The 18,860-nt window shown below is 48.1% G+C and overlaps 1 protein-coding gene across 2 annotated transcripts in view; it reads right to left on the bottom strand.

Annotated features, from left to right (window-relative positions):
* Nucleotides 1–547: 547 nt before the first annotated feature.
* The window catches only part of JDP2 (Jun dimerization protein 2), a 34,067-nt gene continuing 15,754 nt past the window's right edge, over nt 548–18,860 (bottom strand). For both annotated transcript variants that reach the window (XM_050955765.1, XM_050955764.1), the window contains exons 2-4: nt 11,161–11,384; nt 4,716–4,820; nt 548–1,716 (exon numbers count right to left, since the gene is read on the bottom strand). In XM_050955765.1, coding sequence (XP_050811722.1) covers nt 1,531–1,716; nt 4,716–4,820; nt 11,161–11,361 — 492 coding nt within the window. In that variant the 5' untranslated portion in view covers nt 11,362–11,384 and the 3' untranslated portion in view covers nt 548–1,530. The remainder of the gene's footprint in view (nt 1,717–4,715; nt 4,821–11,160; nt 11,385–18,860) is intronic.

The raw sequence follows: 18,860 nt of genomic DNA, 5'->3' as shown, positions 1-18,860 counted from the left end.
TTTATCCCTTCACCCTCCACAGCGGCATGTACAGAGGCTGGAGAGGGGCTTGGGCTCATCCTATGGCTGGCAGGAAGAGGCATGTTAGGGACCTGGGAATAGGAACAGAGAAGTCTTACATCACCTTCTTCCATGTGCACATGACACTTGCCCACTTCGCCTCCCCAAAGGTGGTCACCAATGCTTCTGTGTACCTCACAGGACGGGGACAACTCAGAGGAGGGCTCAGAATGGGATGGTTTCTGTAACTCATACCTGCTGGCTCTGGGGTAAGTTACACTCCACGTGTAAGGTGGTGTAACTCAGGCCCACGTACATCTAGGCATTTGCCTCCCGCTCAGCCAAGGAGTGAACCACCTTTAGGTCTATGCTACCATTACTAATGCATACACCCATCATCATGGGTCAGGAACTAGCCCACTCAGCCAGTGTCTGCATGGGAGGAAAAGCTGACATTTGCTGCTCTGGTGCAAAGGGCTGACCAGAGTCTGTGCCCAGCCCAGTGAGCACCAGGACAGAATCCAGACAAAGCAAAGGAGGCGAGGGAATAAGTCAAAGTAACATTTACTGAGAGATACAGGACTGCGTATTACGAAGAACGTACATGGATGGAGATGGTAGCGGAGCCAGTGTGCAGGGCTGCATGGGCCCCTTTCCCAGCATGCCGAGGGGAAAGGAGCCAGACACCACCTAACAAGTAACACAATGAGATAACTGTGGCATATGCATTTGTAACAAACGGACCATTATAACATACATTTCTATGGGATCACGTCTAGTGATTATATAAATCCATATAGAGACAGCTGTATAAAAACTTTGTAAAAAATATAAAAAAGTGTAAAAATGTGCATTCAAAAGCACGGCTGACAGGGACAGCTGGGCTGTAAACATTATACTGAGTGTGCTTGTGGGGCGCCTGCGCCACAGTGCCATGGACAGGCCCAGCCGCAAGGCAGGGCTTGTGTCAAGTGTTTGTAATTCTTTGTTTCGGATTCCATTCCGGAGTGTGTGCAAGGAGCAGTGGCAGGATCCAGAGGGATGGAGATAGGACAGACCTGGGAGATACAGCCAGCATGTCTTTGCCTGCCATCCATCTCCCACACATGTTCATTTCTCCTGGGTCAAGCCTCCACTCCCAGCTAGGTGCATACCAATAGGTGTGGGAAGAGAGGAAGATGCAACTTCCCCTCCCTGTATCTCAATGTGATCCAGCTTCACGACGCCCTGCAGCGGGCTGCTTGCTTGATCCCTGGGGTTGGTGAGCAGGCTGAAGGGCCATGAAGAGGTATTGCAAGGGGTTGCCCTCACCACAGCTGCTAGAGCTATCCCAGCTTCAGCCTCAGAGTGGGATGAATGGCAGTTTCCTGATCTTCTCCTTCCCATTATTTGGTTGGCCTGTAATCCCCAAGAAAGCCCACTGGGTTCTGGCTGGACAAGGCCTCGGTGCACAGTTCTTCATACAGTACATAGGCAACTTTTTGGAGACCTCAATTTGTTGTCTCCTCCTTGTCCTGGCCGGTGCCACCTTTACTTTTTCTCTAGTTGTTCAAGCAGTGGGTTGGCTTCACTCTCCGGTGTCTTGATGCTGTCTGTCCGCACAATGCAAGTGGGACGGTGTCTGTTCAGCATTAGAATCAGCTGCTGCCTCTCCTGCTTCAGCTCCTCTATCTGGGCTTTCAGCTCAGCATTCATAAGCTCCAGACGCTCGGACTCCTAGCAGGGCCAGAGACACAAATATAGCTTTAAATCTGTCAGCTCATAGTTGTGTGGAAAGAACAACCTGCTCTATGGTACCCAGTGCCCAGCATTGAATCTCCCTCTCCTGCACACACAATACACAAAGAGAAACTGCCCTCAGCAGAGGTGAAAGTAAGCTGGTACAGTCCAGCAGGGCGTACCGGCAAGAGCCAGTACACCGTGCTGGACTGGACCGGTTTCCCCAGGCTAGTGATTTAAAGGGCCCGGGGCTCCCTGCAGCGGCCAGAGCCCCGGGCCCTTTAAATCTCCACCAGAGCCCAGCTGCCGGAGCCCTGGGGTAGTAGTGGCAGAGTTCCAGTGGTGATTTAAAGGGCCAGGGGCTCTGCTGTGGTAGCAGTGGCCAGAGCCCTGGGCCCTTTAAATCGCCCCTGAGCTCCCAGCCACCTCTGCAACTGGTAGCTCTGGGGGTGATTTAAAGGGCCTGAGTATTTAAAGGCCATGCCTCTTCCAGTTGAAGCCTTGCCCCCTGCTCAGGACTCCAGCGTACTGGTAAGTCCTTTAAATTACTTTCACACCTGGCCCTTGACCAAACGAAGGTCTGTTTGAAAACCACCCCTGCTTGATATTGCTCAGCAGCCCAGTGTGAAACTGATAGCGATGCAGCTCAGGGAACCGCAAGAAAACTTTCAGTGACAGCCAACTCTTCTGGCTAGACTTTATTCCTATTGGGGAGTAGAATCTAGTGCTGGGAGCAAATGGGACTTTCCCTCCTGGCCATTTCCTGGGACCCAAAGCAAGACTGTTCCCTACCGCACATTTACTAAACGTTTTGTCCGGGTTGGTGCTCAATGATCCAAGCTAAGTGGACTGATATTCCAGAAGATTAATCGGCACCTTTATTGGGTACACACCCCCATCTTGGGGGAATGGCTTAAATCTACAACTAACAATGCTTTTGTGATCATTAACAGGTGTAAATCATGTCTGGTCTTGGTTAAATATAGCTAAGTTGAGTTTTTCTACTACTAGCTTATTGTCAGTATCTTTGAATCAACTACTCAAACAGAGTAATAGATATTCCTCAACAAGAAGATCTGGCTATAATTCATGATTCTGTGTTGGCCCTTTGATTTTTCTACTCTGAAGATGGCCCATGGTTTTGAACCATATTTGAAAAAGTTATCAAATCTGCATTTATGTATTCGGCAAAGATTCCAAACCATAGAAACTGCTGTCCTTAAAGGTAGATATGGAAAAGTTCCTTCACATCTTCAGATTTGCCCGTGTAAATCTAGAGTGTTGGAAAATCTACCTCATTATCTTTTGGCCTGTAGAATATCCCAGCTTCTGAGAACACTCTGCATTATACCTCTTTTGTATTAAAAAAAAAATAAAAAATTCTTTACCATCACCTCACAGGACAATGGTTTTTAGTATTTTCTCAATCCCCAGTAGTAAATTAAATCAGTGGCAATTTTTGCCCTTTTAACACTATGCCAAAGAAGAGAGTTCTGAACGACATTTGAATGTATTATAAGGATGTTGCTGTTTTAGATTGTGTATGTTTTTCTCATGTTCACAAAAGACATGTCATATGCAATCTAATAAAACTGAACTGAACACTACAGAAAAGATGTTTTGCACTTGAAGTATTTTTTCATACCTGAAGTAAAGAGGAATCAGTAACTAAGGGAGACCCAGCTTCTCAGCGAGAAGAGAAGCAACAAGGATTTCTGATCTTTCTATGGTTCAGATTTTACTGGCTTGTCTTACTGAGAGAATTTGCTTTAAAAAGAACCATGTGTCCAAGAGCACCACATCCAAGAGGTGTCCCTTGCTGCACATGACTGTGAGAGAATGTGGGGTGCATCCCTGCTGAGGGGGTGGGAGTGCAATGGTGTGTATGTGATCTTTGGGGTGGCACCATGCACTGTAGGAGGAAGAGTACACTTGTGTACTGTATAGGAATCACTCTGGGAGAGGGTTTCATGTGCCTTTAGTGCACAGACTAGGAATCTCCAGGCTTTGGGAGAAGTGACCAGACCATGGGCATTCTACTACTGCAGGAGTTGGTAACCTTTCAGAAGTGGTATGTCGAGTCTTCATTTAATATCTTCTAAAAACAGTAAAATGTCTCTTTCTACAAATCTATAATATATAACTAAACTATTGTTGTATTTAAAGTAAATAAGGTTTTTAAAATGTTTAAGAAGTTTCATTTAAAATTAAATGAAAATGCAGAGCCCCCGGACAGGTGGCCAGGACCCGGGCAGTGTGAGTGCCACTGAAAATCAGCTCGCGTGCTGCCTTCGGCACACGTGCCATAGGTTGCCTACCCCTGTACTACTGCATGTCATGGGCTAACAAGTCTCTAGAGTCCATCTTGGTACTTACTGTGTATCCTCTGGGCACCTGTTTGTGTTGCACTGACTGGGCTTGTGGCCCCTTGTGGTTATTTGGGTGAGATGTGCACCCTGTGCAGGGCTGCACACAATTCTGTGTCCTAGCACTCAGCTCACACCCCCAAGGTAAGTGTGTCAGATGCCTTTCTGCCCCAGCACACCCCATGCTGCAAGAGCAGGTTCAGCTAGCTACCTGCTCTAGCTGGTAACAGATACATGAGGCCACGGTCCATTTACCCTGCAGGACCAGCCGGGAAAAAATGGGAGAGTGGCCCTATGTCCTCCCATGCAACTGCCAAATGAGAGACTGCATCTGCCAGACACCAGGCCTCAGGATCTATGGGCAGCTTCAGGGCTCCCAGATGCAGGGAGAGAAGGCGACTGGAGGAGGGAACTCTCTGAACCTTGCAGTTGGGTGAGAAGTGAGATTCAGCAGAATGAACAGCCCCTGCTGGTCAATTGCTGAAGAGCCTTTAACAGCCTTGGGAGTGGGTGTACATGCCACCTTTTCCTCTCCAAGTGGGGAGGAGAGAGGGGTGCCTACTGCAGTGAAGCATAGCTGGAGAGGGAGGCTGTACCAAGCCTGCTGGGGAAAGGGCACGGGGCACTCACCCGCTGCAGGAACTCTGTCCTCTCCTTCTTCTTGTTGCGACATCGAGCTGCTGCTACTTTGTTTTTCTCACGGCGCCTTTTCCTCCTCTCCTCTTCCTCATCCAGCTGGAACAGGACACAGGCCTCATGTTAGAACAGCCGGACAAGTAACTGGGGAGTGATGCAGCTGGCAACAGCCCCCTCGCCAGGTCTCACTGGCAGCAGTGGCTGTGCAAGCCTCCCCCCACACCTCAGCTGATTCTCCTCAGTCCTGATCTGCAGTATCCCTGGCTATTTTGGTCTGTCCTCCCCTTCCCCTTCTCGCACGCTGCTATCAGTACACCTCAGTCCTGCCCTGCAACTCCACCTGCTAGGTCCAGTTCTGGGCTCTCTGGAGCACAGACTGCTGATCACTGCCACTTGTGACAAATTACTCTGTTTCTGTAATGTGGACTCTAGAGTGAGGCAAACTAATTTCACCACAGAACTGTGTAATCCATGTAAGAAATTGTTGTGCAGGGGAGAAGGGTCTTGTGCAACAGCAGAGATTCCCCTGCCCCTAACACGGATGTGTGGGAGTATAGCAGTGGTCTCATGTGCCAGGAGCAACACTGACCTTCCCATGGCTGAGAGCAAGAACAGCCCCCAGAGAGGGGCCTCTCCTCATGCTGCCAAGTTCCCCTGCTACACTCAGCCCAGCCATACCACAGAGCTGAGGTCTGTGCATTAGTCCAGTGCAGCCCTGGTGCAATGTTGTGGACGTGTGTGGGGAGGGGAAGGGGGAAAATGAGAGAGACTTCTACTCTCTTCCCTATCTCAGGTTAACTAACCCTGGCCTGATACTATAACAGGCAGATACAGTATTGCAAGAAAAGTATTTTCTTTAGTGCCTGTTCAAAGCACATGGGTGGCTTGATCAGATCAGAGTGCTTCTAAGCAGGGATCTCAGTACAAGAGACAGTTCAGTGTACAGCTGTGGATGTGTGAAGTCTACACTGACAGCTGGTAAGGGCTGGGGGCAGCTGAAGGGAGTGCTCTCATTCCAGGAGCATCAACCCACTAGCCAGGCCCAAGAGAGCCTTGAAGACCTGAATGAGCCATTCCTTGATTGGTTCCATTCATTTTCTGCTCATGCACCATATTCAGTATTCTGGGCTCATAGTGCTCAGACCTGTTTCCTTGGAGACAGGAGTGGCTCTAGGCACCAACAAACCAAGCACGTGCTTGGGGCGGCACTCCGGCTTTTTTGTGTGCTTAGGGCAGCAAAAAACCTAGAGCCGGCCCTGCTTGGAGTGTAGTGCGTAATGAAAGGCCCTAGTGCAGAGTGTGATGTATAGGGAGGGTGCAGCAAGATACCAGATCCCATTGTAGCATTGAGCAAAGACATAAATTTCTGCATTTAACTTCATGACTCCATTGTTCTATGCTAACTGACTCAAACTTGCTGTGTTAACCCTACATCACACAGCCAGAAAGCCAGTATCAAAGTATCAGGGGCATTATTAAAAAAACCTAGGGCAGTAACCCATCAAAAAACCCACCCCAAGCCCTTTGTCATGGTACAGTTCAGTTCATAAATATTCATCTATTACTTAAGGATGCTGACCCAAATTCTCAAAGGTATTTAGCTGCCTAACTGCCATTGAAATAAATGGAAGCAGGTGCCTAAATACCTTTTGAAGAAGTGGGCCTTTTACCTTTAAGCAAACATTGTATCTTTTGAGAAAATTACAAGTCTTACAACACTTGGAAATTCAACATTCAGGTTACACTTTAAAATCAGGGAATAAGGAACTGCAAGACGGAGTCACTCAAACAGCCTTAACTCTGCCTCTGTGTCAATGCCTGCAGCACAACGAAAACCAGGAACCAGTCTTAAGATTTGTCTACACTCCAGCTGGAGGTGTGACTGCAGCATATGTAAACATACACAAGTTATGCTTTAATCTACCTAGCGTGGGTACCAATAGCAGTGAAGTCGCAACACCAGGGACTAGCTGCCCAAGTAGTACCCATGCTCCTTGGCAGCCTTATACAGCCCAAGCTGCCATGGCTTTAATGGTAGTGGTACCTGAGCTAGGTAGATTAAACCTAGCTCAAGTAGGTCTACGCATGCTGCAGTCACCCCCATGACTAGAGAGTAGACATGCCCTTAGCCACATATACTCCCCATCTCCATCACATCAGGGACTCTGAGAAACTAAACTGCCACTCACTTGGTCAAGTCACACAGTTTCTGTTTAAATGCTGCAGTGGCACGTCTTGTCATCACTTCAGCAAACTACTCCTGCCTTCTCTATAGCCAACGGCAGTCATTGAGAAGACAGATTTGTACATCTCTAAGCCAAAATGGACCACACTAAGGACAATTCCTTCCAAGTACAGGGTGTTCTAAACATTGTTGTTCTATGAAGCTCAGCAGTGACATGTAGCTATTGTGCCTACGATTAGGAACCTCTTATGAACTAGAGGGAATGTTTGATAGTTTATCCACCAGTGCAATGTTGCGTTAACAACTGAGTACCACAGACATGTCTATGAAACCAAACCCACATGTTCCAGGGCTCCTGGTCTCCTACCTAGGGAAACTATACAAGTTGCCAACTTTATAAAGTCCACACCCCTTTAATCAAAATGTCTCCATGTGACACACACATGAGACAGGATGGTCACAGGGATAGGTCAGAGTTAAGGTGACTGGATGAAATTTTTTGGGCATATCTAATGTCTGGGTTTTAAGGGTAACCAAGACATTGACTTCCCAACATTTCAGACAGTTACAGAGTTCTCTTCAAGGTTTTTTCCCCCCTTAAATAACTAATACACTAACACTCCTAGTTCCAGTTTAGGGAAGTATTTTGTCTGGGAATAAAATATTAAACAAAGCCAGTTTCAATAGCAGCATTTTCCATTAAAATATCCACAGAAAGGCCAACTCTCCCCTGCTCTGCATTTCATTCACCCTTGTGCAAAGGGGGCATCAAATCAGACAATGTTTTACACTCGCTTGTGTAAGTGCACAGAAGTGCAAGTGACAGTGTAAGGTGTCAGGCAAGGAGAACAGCCCAGAAATAGATTTAGATCTCACAGTATACGTTAAGGTAAATAAGGTTGCCAGGTCTTTCTATACACAGTTAAACTCCTGCGTTTCTAACATTTGCAGGGAGGTGAATGGAAAGAGGCTTCTGACCCCACGCTTTGCCAATAGTTCAAGTAGCCCCCAGATTCTTCCTTTTGGATTCTTGAAAGAGTAAGAATTTCAGAGTTAAGGGCACAAGCAACTCTAACAAATCTGTGCACAATTAAGCAGGGTTTTAGAAGTCAGCGTAATCACCATTCCACTCTCATTAGCATAGCTTCTACCAGCTACTGATTTGTCTCCGAGTTAGTCTTTGAGCTGAGAGGAGCTATTAAAAGCAGCCTGCTGAGTGCAAGAACGAGCCCAGAGAAGAGAGGACGTGCTCTCAACTCCCCACTCATCACAGCTCACTTGCTTTTTAACATGCAAAAACATTCCCCCATGTTTGCTGCAGAGCAGATGGCTAGTTGTGGCAGCAATAGGGAGCAATACCATCGGTGGGACATTACTTTGCTGTCCATGATTCTCAGCTGATTGACACATTTTTGTGGTCTGCTCTGGCCAGTTCAGGCACAGAAAAGGGAGTGATTGATCCTTCCCCTGTCCTCATCTCACTGATCAGTCAAACAGAAACTACCCCATCCATCCTAAGAGTTCAGAGACCATAGTACAGAAAACGGTCACATCTCCTAGGAAGGTTACAGAAGCTCTGGGCATGTGGCTTAGCAGGGACAACAGAAAGTGGCAAAGAATCCTGTGGCACCTTATAGACTAACAGACGTTTTGGAGCATGAGCTTTCGTGGGTGAATACCCACTTCCTCAGATGCATGTAATGGAAATATCCATGTTATCCATGATAACAGAAAGTGGGAGTTGGGACTCCTGGGGTCTCGTCGTGATTTCTTCAAAGATACAGTGGCCTCAGGCAAGTCATTTTCCCTCTTTCTGCCTGTCATAGGGTGACACTAGCCCTTTTAAGAGGGGAAAAAAGTGCACCTATGACTGGTCAGCTGACTCAAATTGGGCTTAAAAGGTGGCACCGGGGCCCCAGAAGGGTAAGAGGCCTGAGTGCACTGAGAGAAGGGCAGGTGGGACTCCTGAAGAGGAAAGGGAGATCCAGAGAGCACCAATAGGAGAGGAGAGCAGAGTTAGTACAGAGAGCCATTGGCAAGAGCAAGAGGTTGATTGTGAGGACTGGCCAGAGCTGGGGAACCCCAGCTGAGTTAGAGAAGAGCTCGTGCGGAGGCTCCTGAAGAAGGGGAAGAACTATCCTGCTTAGGAGAAGCTGAGCCCAAAGCAAGGGGGAGGTTGATCCCGAGCAGGAGTAGCTACATGGAATGCCACCGGCATTCTGTCTTGGGGCTCCAGGAGAAGGCCTGTGGGAGAAATGTGGGTCTTGGGATGCTAAGGTAGGAGGCCTGGAAAGTGGGGACCTCAAACAAGGGCCACAGGAGCTGGGACAGAGTAGTGTCAGGATGAGTGATCTGGGCATGGTACTGAAGAGGTGCTGTGAGTAACCCTTGAGGAGTTTGAGGAGCTGTTTTTACTATAAAGGATCTGGAGACGGTGGCATTTCACATAACTAAAAGGATTTCAGTGTGCTGCAGAGACACTATTCCTTTGCACAGGTGGATTCAAAGGCTACTTCCTGTGCCACAGTTTGACAAAGGAGGGCGCCTTGTGTCTTCCCATTAATAAAATGGGGATACCGGCACTGGCCTTCTCTGCCAGGGGTTGAGACTTAATTCATGTTTCTAAAGCTCAGTGAAATCTATACCTAGGAGGCTCTAGAGTGGGCACTAGGTTATCATACAGGAAAGAATTTAAGTAGCTAAAGGGTTAAACCAGACATAGTGGGGGCGGGGGGAGGAGAAGAGATTCCCTGTGGGGAGAGAGGCTGAAAGGTTTTATTTCATGCTTAAGGTCCTCCCACTCTCCCCAATTCAGGAGGAGGCTGGAGTTGCCTTCTTCATAGTGCAGACTACAACTAACATGAATTTCCCCACAGATAGCGGCCTCAGGAGAAGGGCTTCAGTCTGGAGAGATCCCTGCTCTGGTTTGGAGGGGAAGATTTCCAGAGCCCATCTGTGACTGTTTCTAACACCCCTGTGCACCAATCCAAGTGCCTTCCCACCTCCATGTGGAGCTTTCCAGACTCCTAGGAAATACAGACACACACCCCAGGTAGGGCTGCTCCTTTCAGTAAGGTTTAGGAAGCAGTCTATCCATCCTAGTGCCGGGGAGCCAGGCATGCTGATATCTGTAGGGTCTGAGCTGCACCTCCCCTAGAGATGAAGGCAGCTGTGGACTGCCTTGTAACAAGTGTGTAGGCTGCTCTTTGGCCACTCCTGGGATACGCAGTTTTGGCTTACCCGGCTGCAGCTGCAAAACCTCTGCTTTGAACAGCTTCATTTACTATCCTCAACTTGCTGCCTTTAGGACTAGTGCGGCTGAGGAACATGTTACGGCAATGCACTGGGTTCTGGCATCTGCCATTTGGATTTCCCCTTTTTCGTTGCATGATGTTTGCTGACTTACAGTTCTAAGGAAACTCTTTCAGTACTCGCTCTATGTTAGAGCGGAGCAGGGCAGAATGCATCTCCTCTCCCCACTCCCACCACAGAGATGGTAAACAAGACATGCAAAGAGCATCCAAAAGCTGGCTAGAGGACTCTCTGCTGTTGACTGAGTCAGGCGCATTAATGGAGTAGTCGCACAGAACCCCGCTGGCCCAAGGAGAGGAGTACAGCACGATGGCCATTGTACAGATGAGAAAGGAGAGGCACAAAGAGGTTAAGAGAGGTGCCTAAGACCATGAAGGGAGCCATCCAGGGAGCATGGAGCCTTAATGCCAACCCTCATGTGACCAAAGGCTCATTCTCACAGCAGATGAAAAGATTTACCGTAACAGTTCGGTAGGCAAAAGGCCACATGGCTTCAGTTCCTGACTGGCTCTTCAAGTTGTAAAGTGGGTAGGTGACCAAGGTGTCTCTCCTCTGAGCCAGAGTCTGAATTTACTCACGTATCATGAGGGCTGGACTAGGATATGGAGCCTTTCACTGCTGGGTCAGTGGTTCACACCCACCCCAGGCCAGATTTACAGGAGATGAAGGTGGGGGGGGTCATCTCAGTCCAGTTTTCAGCATGCTTAGCTCATTAAAAACTTTTGGGACCATCCTGGCAGACAGATCAGTGACTGAACAGCCTATCAAAATGGAATTGTCTGGGGGTGGGCATGGGGCGGGGGAGGGAAGAGGCAGAGGTAGCATGAGAGGGGAAAGCTTGTCCGGCTACTACCCATGGATAGAGAGGACATCAGTCTACAGTGCCTTTAGAGCAGCCCCCCGGAGGCAGGCAGGGCTTGGGGAGTTCCCCTCAGAACTCACCTCACTTTTCACAGGCTGGGGTCTTTTCCCAAGTTTCACCTCCAAGAAATGCAGTGGCGAGATCATAGCCCCAATGTTGCGGATGTCAGCGTACTTCAGCTCTTCCACCGTCAGGGTGGTGCCCGGGAGTCCTGTCAAGGGGCCAAGCCCAGGTAGAGCGCCAGCTGTCAGGGATGGATCCGGAATCTGCCCTGGCATCATAGCAGGGCAAGCAGCTCCTGGCTCTAGGGAGAGATCGAGACACAGGTTGTTACAGGGATTTAGCCACAGAGCCCCACAAGTGGGAGCAAGCACAGCTTACTCCAAAACCCCTCAGGGTATGAACCAAGGGAAGCAGCTGCTCTCTCCCTTTCTGCCCTCACTCCCAAACCTCTGGAACAGGTACCAGGGTCACTCACCTAATCTGTTATGAGGATCCCTACCCACATCCTTCTGGTGCCACTGAGAGGGTGAAGAGATACATACAGTCTCAGAGCAATGAGGAGCCAATTCCCCCAGGTCTTTGCTCTGACACTGCAATCTGAGCCTGTGGCAGAAGCACTGCATCTCATCCCACCCTTCCCAGCACACAGAAACACCAACAAGGCCATTGTACTCCCCTGTTCCCTACAACGGGCAAAGTTATTTGAGGAAGAGGAACCATTCCCCAGCTTTAACACTCCTTGCATATTGTAATTGGTGATGGACACTCAAGTCCCAGCAGGAGAGCAGCAAGGACATGATATCTCCCCACGTTTGAGAGTCTTCCCATAAGAGCTGAGAGTTGTGACCACATCTGACAGAGGTCTACAGAGGATTACACTATCAAGTAGGGGAGCAGGCCCAGCTATGCCATGGGAGCTCCCACTCCGCAGTTCTGTGGCCGCATCAAGCCAATTAAACACACTGACTGAACAGTAATTCTGCATATTCCAGGAAGCCTAGAGTAGAAAGGAAAGAGCTGCAGATAAGGGGCTTTGGAGACACCAATATCAGTCAGTCTCTAGTTGCTCCCAGGGAAGGCTGCAGGGGAAGGAGGCAGTGTAGGAAAAGAGGCATAAGAACAACTATACGTACCACTGCATGAAACACACCAGTTAGACTCAGTTGGGATATTGCTAATCCTGACTATGAATGACAGAGGAAAGTTAGGTTTGGTTACAGAGGCTGGGAAGAAACCAGTGTCGCCACACAGAATTCCACAATCGAGAGAGAGAGAGAGAGAGAGAATGCCTATACGAGGGGGAGCATCAGGCAGAACCCATGTGAACAAAATCCCTAGGTCAAAAGAAATTAACTCTAGTGGGAAGGACATTCCTGCAGATCAGGATAGGGAAAGAAATCAGACAGGGGCAACAAAGTACTACAAGAGTGATAAGGGGCAACTTCAGCTACTTAGATGTCAACTGATCAATGGTCCCTTCAGGATGTGGTCTGAAGAAACAATTTCTTGATACTATGGGTGACTGTTTCTTGGAACATCTTGTTCTGGATCTGACATGATCAGAGACTACTCTAAACATAGTTCTGAATAATTTTCAGGTGTTGGTGCAGGAAGTACGGTGGAGCCATCAACAATGACCACAACGTGCACTGGCTCCGACATCCTCTCCAGAGGATCAGACTGACAGCCAGGTCTGACACTGAAATTCAAGCAGGGGAACTTTGCATGAGTGAAGATTAAGTTCCTAGCATTTTCCTTTAAGACCACAGAATCAGCATGGAGGCTGCATAAGACTAACTTAGAATCACAGATGGGATCCATCCTCCAGAACAAATAAAAGGAAGGAAAAAGGGAAGGAAAAATCCACAGGTACAAGAGTTTATTTTGGCCAAAAACAAATAGAAAAAGAGAGGGGAGGGAAGAAATCCAGGCCAAGTGAGGCAAATAGACTGGGGCAAACTCTGGCAGGTCAGTTACAAGCTGGAGAATGAGGGGAGCTAAGAGGAAATACGAAGAAGAAGCCAAGCTATGAAAAAGAATAAGAAGTTCTTTAATTAGATGAGAAGCAGGAAGTCCATGGAAGAGTGAATGGGGCTGTGAGACCAACTGAGTGCACAGAGAACAGCTGGGTACCATCTACACTGTAACTTACATCTGTGTTTGTGTAACGAGGCTGACACTCGCAAATGACCCAGTTACAACATACATGGTTCAGTGGGTCCATGCAACAGCTTTTTTCACAACACAACCATGTCACCATGTTAATACATGCACTCATGACTCTGCCTAACTCGATTTTCATCAATGGACTCTGGGAAAGTCAGGGTTTCTATCCCACACTGCCTCAGCAAGGGAGAGTGTACTCAGAACCACGTACACAGTGCAGGAGAATGTGGGGCAATGCACTTTGGGTTGTCCTGTTATCCAGAGAGCTGGGAGGAAGGAGGACCAGCTAAACAAGGGAAGTTAGAGGGTCCCATTCTGCACAGCCTAGCAATAGTTTTAAAGCTAGTTATATGAAGCCAGCCTAGGCAGCTGCCAGAGTACAATACCACCACCACTAGGGAAATGGACAGCATGGTGGCAGGTGATAACGTGGCTCACATTGTAAAGAACAATTTTAAATCTTTATGCTCTCTAATGGGCTCTGAACTGGTGGCAACCTTTAATGCGAGAGGTCACAGTGAGCAGTTCACAGAAGGGCATCTGCTCACCACACAGCAACAGTAACAAAAGCAACAATGTCTAGGAACAGAAAGTAGTACAGGAAACCTGATAAGGGCATTATTGTAAATCAGGGTGTGTCCTCACCAGGAATCCAGCACTCAGCTTTGCTCATCAACCGCACAGGAGCAGAGAGCAGAAAGAAAAACGTAAAGCACTGGGGAAGGAGGTGTTCAATACAAAATGACCTTAGAGACTAGGACATTTTAGTTTGGAAAGGAGAAAATAAAGAAATAAATAAAAGATACAGAATCTCAACTAATGAATAGTCCTGTTGGGCTGATGCTACTTGATAAAAATGGATGCTTCCCCAGTACTCCTACCTACTTGGTATAAAAGAGAACTAGAGAGAAAATATGTAGTAATTTTACATGGCCTGAGAAGAGACAGATTATCAGTTGGCCCGGCTGAGGCTGCAAAGACAGAAAACAAAATAAGATAGTAACCCTCCCCACCTGGAAATTCTATCACTGGTCAGCTCTAAATTCAACATTTGGAACTGGCTACATTTTACAGAAATTCAAAACAATACCCCACACACAGCAGACCAGTGAAGCAGCATATCCCTCTCCTTTTATTCTTTCTAGCCTGATTTATGGCTACAACACTTTGCTGCCTGAAGAGATCAGACAATGTCCTGTCCAAGGCACCACTTTGAACAGTGCAGTCAGGTGCCCTGGTACCATCCAAAATTCTCAATGACTTCCTGAATAAACTGTCCCTCTAGGTTAGAAAGATACTGTCAAACCTTAGTCCCAGATTTGGACCTTAGCGTCCAAAATATGGGGGTTAGCATGAAAACCTCCAAGCTTAGTTACCAGCTTGGACCTGGTACTTGCTGCCACCACCCAAAAAATTGGAGTGTTTTGGGGCACTCTGGTCCCCCTGAAAAACCTTCCCTGGGGACCCCAAGACCCAAATCCCTTGAGTCTCACAACAAAGGGAAATAATCCTTTTTCCCTTCCCCCCTCCAGGTGCTCCTGGAGAGATACACAGACACAAGCTCTGTGAATCCAAACAGAGTGACTCCCCCTCTCCGTTCCCAGTCCTGGAAACAAAAGCACTTTCCTCTTCACCCAGAGGGAATGCAAAATCAGGCTAGCAAATCCAACACACACAGATCTCCCCTGATTTCTTCCTCCCACCAATTTCCTGGTGAGTACAGACTCAATTTCCCTGAAATTTCCCAGAAAAGAAAACTCCAACAGGTCTTAAAAGACAGCTTTATATAAAAAAGAAAGAAAAAATACATACAAATGGTCTCTCTGTATTAAGGTGACAAAATACAGGGTCAATTGCTTAAAAGAATATTGAATAAACAGCCTTATTCAAAAAGAATACAAATCAAAGCACTCCAGCACTTATATTCATGCAAATACCAAAGAAAAGAAACCATATAACTTACTATCTGATCTCTTTGTCCTTACACTTAGAAACAGAAGATTAGAAAGCAGAACTACTTCTCCAAAGCTCAGAGAAAGCAGGCAGACAGAAAAAAAAGACTCAGGCACAAACTTCCCTCCACCCAGAGTTGAAAAAAATCCGGTTTCCTGATTGGTCCTCTGGTCAGGTGCTTCAGGTGAAAGAGACATTAACCCTTAGCTATCTGTTTATGACACGCCCCCCAAATTGCAGACAGTGGGGAAGCTCACTGGCGGCGATTTCCTTCTAGAACTTTAAAATAAACAGATTACTACAACACATGCACCTTTACATATACTACTAAGTATATAACTAACAGACTTCTACATTTTAAGAACACTTTTTAACTACTGAATTCTGGGAAACTCTCACGGGAGAGAGCATCAGCAACTTTGTTAGAAGCTCCTGTGATGTGTTGAATTTCAAAATCAAAATCTTGGAGAGCTAAACTCCAACGAAGAAGTTTCTTGTTGTTCCCCTTGGCAGTATGAAGCCACTGTAGTGCAGCATGGTCAGTTTGTAGTTGGAACCGCCGTCCCCAAACATATGGGCGTAGCTTTTTCAGGGCGTACACAATGGCATAGCATTCCTTTTCATTGACTGACCAGTGACTTTCCCTCTCAGACAGTTTCTTGCTGAGAAACACGACAGGATGGAAGTTGTGATCTGTTGCTTCCTGCATGAGCACTGCTCCTATACCACGCTCAGATGCATCTGTTGTTACTAGGAATGGCTTGTCAAAGTCCGGGGCCCTGAGCACAGGGTCAGACATGAGCGTTGCCTTAAGTTGGGTAAAGGCCTTTTGACACTCATCAGTCCACTTAACGGCATTTGGCTGGGTCTTTTTGGTCAGGTCGGTCAATGGGGCAGCGATTTGGCTGTAGTGTGGTACAAATCGCCTGTAGTATCCGGCCAAGCCTAAGAAGGATTGGACCTGCTTCTTTGACTTTGGGACAGGCCACTTTTGGATAGCATCCACCTTGGCCTGTAGGGGGTTTATGGTTCCTCGACCCACCTGGTGCCCCAGGTAAGTCACTCTGTTTTGGCCTATTTGACACTTTTTGGCCTTAACAGTTAGTCCGGCCTGCCTGATGCGCTCAAAGACCTTTTCCAGGTGTAGTAGGTGTTCGGGCCAGGAGTCTGAAAAAATGGCCACATCATCGAGGTAGGCAACTGCAAATTCTCCCAGTCCAGCTAGTAGACCATCTACCAGCCTCTGGAAGGTGGCGGGTGCATTTCGAAGGCCGAAAGGAAGGACATTGAATTCATACACCCCCGCATGGGTGACGAATGCTGACCTCTCCTTGGCAGGTTCATCTAGCGGTACTTGCCAGTACCCCTTGGTTAAGTCTATTGTAGAGATGAACTGGGCACGTCCCAACTTCTCCAATAGCTCATCGGTGCGTGGCATTGGATAGTTGTCCGGACGAGTTACCGCATTTAGCTTACGGTAGTCCACGCAAAAGCGTATTTCCCCATCTGGTTTGGGTACCAGAACCACTGGAGATGCCCATGCACTGGTAGATGAGCGGATTATACCCATCTGTAGCATGTTCTGGATCTCCCGTTCTATAGCAGTTTGGGCATGAGGAGACACCCGGTAGGGTGGGGTTCTGATTGGGTGAGCATTACCTGTGTCAATGGAGTGGTATGCCCGTTCAGTCCGTCCTGGGGTGGCTGAGAACAATGGGGCGAAGCTAGTGCACAGCTCCTTGATTTGTCGCCGCTGCAGACGTTCCAGGGTGGTTGAGAGGTTCACCTCTTTCACGCCACCGTCTTTTTTCCTGTCGTAGTAGACACCGTCAGGCCACTCAGCCTCATCTCCCTGGACTGTAAACTGGCAAACCTGTAAGTCTCTGGAATAGAAAGGCTTGAGAGAATTAACATGGTACACTTTAGGCTTTAGTGAGGAATTGGGAAATGCTATGAGGTAGTTTACAGTTCCCAGGCGCTCTTGGATCGTGAATGGCCCTTCCCATGATGCTTCCATCTTATGGGCCTGTTGCGCCTTCAAGACCATAACCTGGTCTCCTACCTTGAAGGAATGTTCTCTGGCATGTCTGTCATACCAGGCCTTTTGCTCTTCTTGAGCATCCTTTAGGTTCTCTCTTGCAAGGGCTAAAGGGTGTCGGAGGATGCTTTGAAGGTTGCTTACAAAGTCCAGAATGTTAGTTCCTGGAGAAGGCGTAAACCCCTCCCATTGCTGCTTCACCAACTGTAATGGTCCCTTAACCTCGTGACCATACACAAGTTCAAATGGTGAAAACCCTAAACTGGGATGTGGTACAGCCCTGTAGGCAAACAGCAACTGCTGCAACACTAGGTCCCAATTATTGGAGAATTCGTTGATGAATTTTCGTATCATGGCCCCCAAAGTTCCATTGAACCTTTCCACCAGGCCATTGGTTTGATGGTGGTATGGGGTGGCAACCAAGTGATTCACCCCATGAGTTTCCCACAGTTTTTCCATGGTCCCTGCCAAGAAATTAGACCCTGAATCTGTAAGGATGTCGGAGGGCCAACCTACCCTGGCAAAGATGTCTGTTAGGGCCAGGCACACAGTGTTAGCCCTGGTGTTGCCTAGAGCTACTGCTTCCGGCCATCGGGTAGCAAAGTCCACTAAAGTCAGTACGTACTGCTTTCCTCTGGGTGTCTTTTTTGGGAAAGGACCCAGAATATCCACAGCTACTCGCTGAAATGGGACCTCAATTATGGGGAGTGGCTGGAGAGGGGCCTTGACCTGGTCTTGAGGCTTTCCCACTCTTTGGCATACCTCACAAGACCGGACATACTTGGCAACGTCCTTGCCCATTCCCTCCCAGTGGAAGGACTTCCCCAACCGGTCCTTGGTTCTGTTCACCCCAGCATGGCCACTGGGATGATCATGGGCTAAGCTTAAGAGCTTCCCCCGGTACTTAGTTGGAACCACCAACTGTTTTTGCGGCTGCCATTCTTCCCGGTGTCCACCAGAAAGAATTTCCTTGTATAAAAGTCCTTGGTCTATAACAAACCGGGATCGATTAGAAGAGCTGAGAGGCCGTGGGGTGCTCCGTGCCGCCGCCCACGCTTTCTGAAGGCTGTCATCTGCTTCCTGCTCAGTCTGGAACTGTTCCCTTGAGGCTGGAGTCACCAGTTCTTCCTCAGACTGTGGACTTGGGCTTGGTCCCTCTGGAAGCGATGTAGGTGATGGGGTTGTTTCCGTTGCTGGTGAACCGCTCTCCGCTGGTGCACCTGAGGGTATTTCAGGCTCTGGCTGAGCCTTTTGGGTATGGCTGTCTGTTGCTTCTGCCAGTTGTGGCTCACTGGCGCCCTCTGGCGTTGAGTTTGAAGATGGGGTTGCAATTGCTGGTGCTGGTTGCTGTTCCAGTTCCGGGTCTGGGACTGGAGGTGCTGTGGCTGTTTCAGTGGTTGGCATGGAATCTGGATCCACTACCTCTGTCTGGGTCTCTGGTAACACAGACGGGGCCTCTGTGGACGGCTCAGGAACAGGAATAGGTCTGGAAGCTTGCCTGGTTTGGCTACGTGTAACCATTCCCACCTTCTTGGCCCGCCTCACCTGGTTGGCCAAGTCTTTCCCCAGTAGCATGGGGATAGGATAATTGTCATAGACTGCAAAAGTCCACATTCCTGA

This window comes from Gopherus flavomarginatus, chromosome 5 (assembly GCF_025201925.1).
Source record: "Gopherus flavomarginatus isolate rGopFla2 chromosome 5, rGopFla2.mat.asm, whole genome shotgun sequence".
Taxonomy (NCBI): domain Eukaryota; kingdom Metazoa; phylum Chordata; order Testudines; family Testudinidae; genus Gopherus; species Gopherus flavomarginatus.
Note: the sequence above shows the minus strand (reverse complement) of the source record. Positions and strands in the feature narration are given on the sequence as shown.